General features: G+C 37.5%; 1 protein-coding gene across 1 annotated transcript; it reads right to left on the minus strand.

Moving 5' to 3' along the window:
• Positions 1–1,465: 1,465 nt before the first annotated feature.
• LOC131856603 (uncharacterized) lies at positions 1,466–3,695 on the minus strand. Its single transcript, XM_059208445.1, has 2 exons — positions 3,561–3,695; positions 1,466–1,966 (listed from the first exon to the last, which is right to left on the minus strand). Exons 1-2 carry the CDS (start codon positions 3,693–3,695, stop codon positions 1,466–1,468), a joined length of 636 nt encoding a protein of 211 aa, XP_059064428.1.
• Between the last annotated feature and the right edge of the window lie 961 nt (positions 3,696–4,656).

Consider the following 4,656-nt stretch of genomic DNA (forward strand, 5'->3'; position numbering starts at 1 on the left):
TATTTTGCATTGTCAGGATTCTATACCCTCCGACTAATCACAAAATTGTTGCAAGGAAGACTGCGGACATAAATCTATGACATTATTCAACGCACATTTGTTCTGATATCATGTTAGATGATGTGGACATTAACAGTAGAAATAATGATGCTCGGATGATAGATTCGACTAATTAATGTGGACTGAATAGTGATGCTATAGAGTCAAGTCTTCCATCCTCATGTGATTTTTACGACTCACTGTTGATCACAGAGTGTCATTAACAGAAAATGTATTCTTCAACGACGGGCTTTCTTTTTATTTTTAAATAATTAATTTGGTGAATGTGCGGCAGAGCTTCTAAATTATGTTGATGAGGAGTCGCGAAAAAACTGGCTTGGTTGCCATGCCTTGCATTCGGCTGCATAACACAGCTACTACATTTCCAACAAAAAGAAACAACTCATTTGTCTCGTATATGCCTTCACATTTTGGTCTTAAAATACAAAAGCCAGCATAATGGTACCAAAATGTGAACAAATACGATGAACAATATATGAATTTTGTGGAAAATAGTGCAATAAGGTTAATATATGAAGATAGTTTTCCCTCTATTATTCATTGTATGTGAAAATACTTTGCTAGCAATCATTACATTTACAGCAGTAATGAAATGATGGCTTGTACGTGAAAATACCTGTAGCTGCCACTACATCTCCAACAATAGAAAAATATAGAAAAATAATTTGTTACACAAACTAAACAATCTTTATATATATATATATATATAATATATATAGAGTATAAAGTTAGGGTCTATCAATTTAATGTCCACATTTCGAAGTAGGTTTCTAAATAGTTTCCTACAAATTCCTCTTTTGTATTTTGAAAGTATCATAAGCCTTTTACTTGAGTGGTGTTACCTACACTAAGAGAGTATTTTGTTTTGGATCGGTAATAGGCCAAGGCCTTATAATTTTTAATTATTATAATAATAAAAGAAAATACACCTCCATTCAATGGGCACTGGTAGGAAAGAATGGAGGGAAGAAATAGGCAATTAGATGTCAAGGTTGACAAATATTTGGAGCCATGAGCTGCACCATTGAAGTCTCATCTTATACTTGCAACCATGGAATTTCCATAAATGGTTGAGCCTGATTGCAATATCAGGTTGTTGAGAGCCATCCCAGAATATTCTGGTATCATATGCGTTGTATGTGATGCTGAGACAAGCCTGATTTGCTAGTTCTCTGGAATCATTTTAATGTGAAGAACTAAGCAAAATAGGAAAATCCCAATTGGAAGTTTCCTGATTCATAGATTCGAAGTTTCTTGATTTACAATCTGTTATTTTGAAATGTTGCAGTCATCTTTAGGTTACTATGCAACCTGAATTCAATGGAAGGCAAATGCATAGGCCATCGCCCATTTGTTACTCTTTCCCCAAATAACTAACAGCTAGTGTATCTTTTCAAACACTTTGTTATCCATAGGGATAGAGGTTGTCCTCCCACCAATAAATCTTCCCCCCCTCGGCAGCTACTTCGGACAAAGCATCCGCTTCTGTATTAGCTTCCCTATATACATGCCTTGCATTGAAGCTTTCCAGTTTTGATAGGTTCTTGAGAATGCTATCCAATAAATCTTGCAATCTCCAGTTTGGGGTGCTTTTTGTCTTGATTGCATTAATGGCAATTGCAGAATCCCCTTCAATAATTATATTCCTAACTCCATGATTGAGGCAATCTATGAGGCCTAGTTGAAGAGCTTTGAATTCCACAATATTGTTGGTATCAGGGGGTAATGGCATGGCAATCCTGTCTACTTCTCTTACTTTGTGGTCTCTGATCACATAGCCTATGCCAGTAGCACCTAGGTTTCCTCTTGCGGCACCATCAAAGTTAAGATTTAGCCACCCCTGATTCGGTGGAGACCATTCGGAATTCTTTCTTGCAATAGGGCTTGTCCCTATAGAGGGGGGATCCTAATTCCATTCCATTTGAACCTGATTTTCTCATCCCAGGCTATGAATACCCTCCTGAGATTTGGGGATGCTGCTAACTTGGAGTTGGTAATCTCAACAATAGGGGCTTCTAATGAGGCGAGTACTGAGTCTACATTTCTAGTTTTCTCCTCAAAGAGTCTTATGTTCCTCTCTTTCCAAATCTCACATAATAGGCATGAGGGGGGTATTTCCCAAATAAATCTTAGAGTGTTTTCCTTAGATTTCATTGGCCAACTTTGAAAGAGAGAGATGATGTCATTCGATAAAACTGTTATCCAGCCCAATTTTGCACATAACCCTCTCTAGCATTTAGAGGTAAAGGAGAAATTGAGTAAAAGGTGGTTCAGTGTTTCCTTGTGACCTTTGCATATGATACATCTGGAAGGTCCTTTATACCCCATCCTTTGGAATCTTTCTGCAATGAGTATCTTTCCTTTTGTAGCCAACCATGCAAAGATGCCTTCTTTAGGGACATCCCTACTACTCCAGAAAATCTTTTGTGGGATTTCTTGGTTCTCCTACTCTCCTTGTCAAGCTAGAAAATTATAACCATCCTTTGCATTATATTGGCCAGATTTAGAGGAAATCCAAACAAATGTATCCTCTTTGTCCCTAAACTGGAGTTGTTTATCTTTAAGGAGATCAAATAGTTGCCTTAGCTCAATCAAAGGGTTAGGTTGAGCTTCTAGTTGTTTGCAACTTTAGCCTTGAATGCTTTGAGGATTGTGCTTTATTACATAGTCACTGACCCGTAGGCCCCAATGTTTTTTTAGCAATTGCTTGGTTGCTGGAATAGTTATAACACTATCAATGCTTGGATGCCCTGCCCAGGAGACCTCCTAGAATAGGCAAGAGTTTCCATTATGTATGCCCCAGGAGATTGCATTTTCAATTAGACTTTTGCATTTTAGAATGAAATTCCAGATCCTGGATCCTTTTGGGTGGGAGTTGGATCTTAGGAGATTCTGAGGATCTCCATCTGTTAGGTATTTTGTAGTGACCATCTTAACCCATTTGGTTTTTAGATCTTCAAGAATTTTCCATACTAGCTTGGCACCCAAGGCCTTGTTCTGAAGTTGAAGGTTTCTAACTCCTACACCTCCTTGAGTTTTTGGTTTAATCATTTTATCCCAGGCTATAAGAGCTATCTGATGCTTTATTTTAGAGTTCTACCAAAAAAAAATCCTCATTTTTTTGATAATAAAGGCATTTACACCAAAGGAAAGGGATAAAAAGGATAAAAGATAAATCAAGAGAGTTGTGATAATTGTTTGGAGCATTACCAGTCTTCCTGCCCATGATAACCACTTCCCTTTCTGTGAGTTGATATTTTTATCCATTTTGATTTTTAAAGGGTTCCACAGTTTGAACTACTCAATCCTTTGTCTATAGGTATGCCTAAGTGAATGCAAGGGAGATTACCTCGTTTACGATTGAAGATTCTTAAGATCTTGTTCTCTAGTGGAGGTGGTGGGGAGAAGAAGAAAATCTCATATTTCTCTCTGTTAATTCTCTAGCTTGAGGCTCTCCCATAAGCTTCCAGGATTTCTTGAAAGAGAGAAGGTTCCTTTACCTTAGCAGCCCCAAGGAGAAGAGTGTCATCTGCAAATTGCTGGTGCAGGGCAACAAAATTGGTGTTGATCTTGACTCCTACTAAATGTTTGGTGGGTAAGTTGGATTTGATCACATGGCCTAAAGATTTTGCCATTAAAATGAAGAGAAAGGGGGAAATTGGATCACCCTTCTTGATGCCCTTTGAGGATGAGAAGAAACCTTCTAGTTTACCATTAACTAAAATTGAATAATTTGGTGTGGATAAGCACTCAAAAATCCAGTTGATCCATTTTTTGTTGAAACCAAAGGCCTGAAGAATTTTGCATAAGAAAAGCCAGTCCACATTATCATACTTGGCTTCTTTGTGTGTTGCAAAGTGTGGATTGCTTCTTGAGCTATTATGATCCCATCCAGGATTGAACGACCTAGAACAAATCTTATTTGTTCTTCTAAGATTATGTTGTCCATAAGAGGTTTCAACCTATTAGTCATGACCTTGGAGAGGATTTTGTAGACTGTGTTGCAGATGGATATGGGTCTTAAGTCCCCTAGACTAGAAGCTTTCTCCTTCTTTGGAATGAGAGCTATAAAAGTGTTGTTGACCTCTTTAAGTAGGTTGTCTGATTTTTTGCTAGTTCTAAAGCATCTACTAAATCTTGTCCTATAATCTGGCAGCATTTCTTGAAAAAATCAGAGGGAAAGCCATCTGGTCTAGGGGCGTTGCCTGAAGGGAGCTGATTCAAAGCCTGAGTTACTTCCTCTAGGGAGAAACTTTCATTTAGTCTTATGTTTTTCTCAGATGTGATGATCTTTGGGATCATTGACAGAAACCTTTCATGTTCTCTAAAATGTGACCCTTCTTCATTATTAAGCAGTTTTGAAAAGAAAGAGATTGTTTCCTTTCTAATCTATTTTGGATCATTACTGAACTGATTATTATTGAGTTCCAATCTTGAAATTTTGTTGAGATTTCTACGAGTTTTAGCCACATTGTGGAAGAATTTGGTATTTTTCTCCCCCTTGAAGCCAATTTTCTCTTGACTTTTGCTTCCAGAAAATCACCTGTTTTGAAAGGATTTCCTCATACTCTTCAAGTAGTTGTTTTCTAACTCAAA

The sequence above is a fragment of the Cryptomeria japonica genome, chromosome 7 (assembly GCF_030272615.1).
Source record: "Cryptomeria japonica chromosome 7, Sugi_1.0, whole genome shotgun sequence".
Taxonomy (NCBI): Eukaryota; Viridiplantae; Streptophyta; class Pinopsida; order Cupressales; family Cupressaceae; genus Cryptomeria; species Cryptomeria japonica.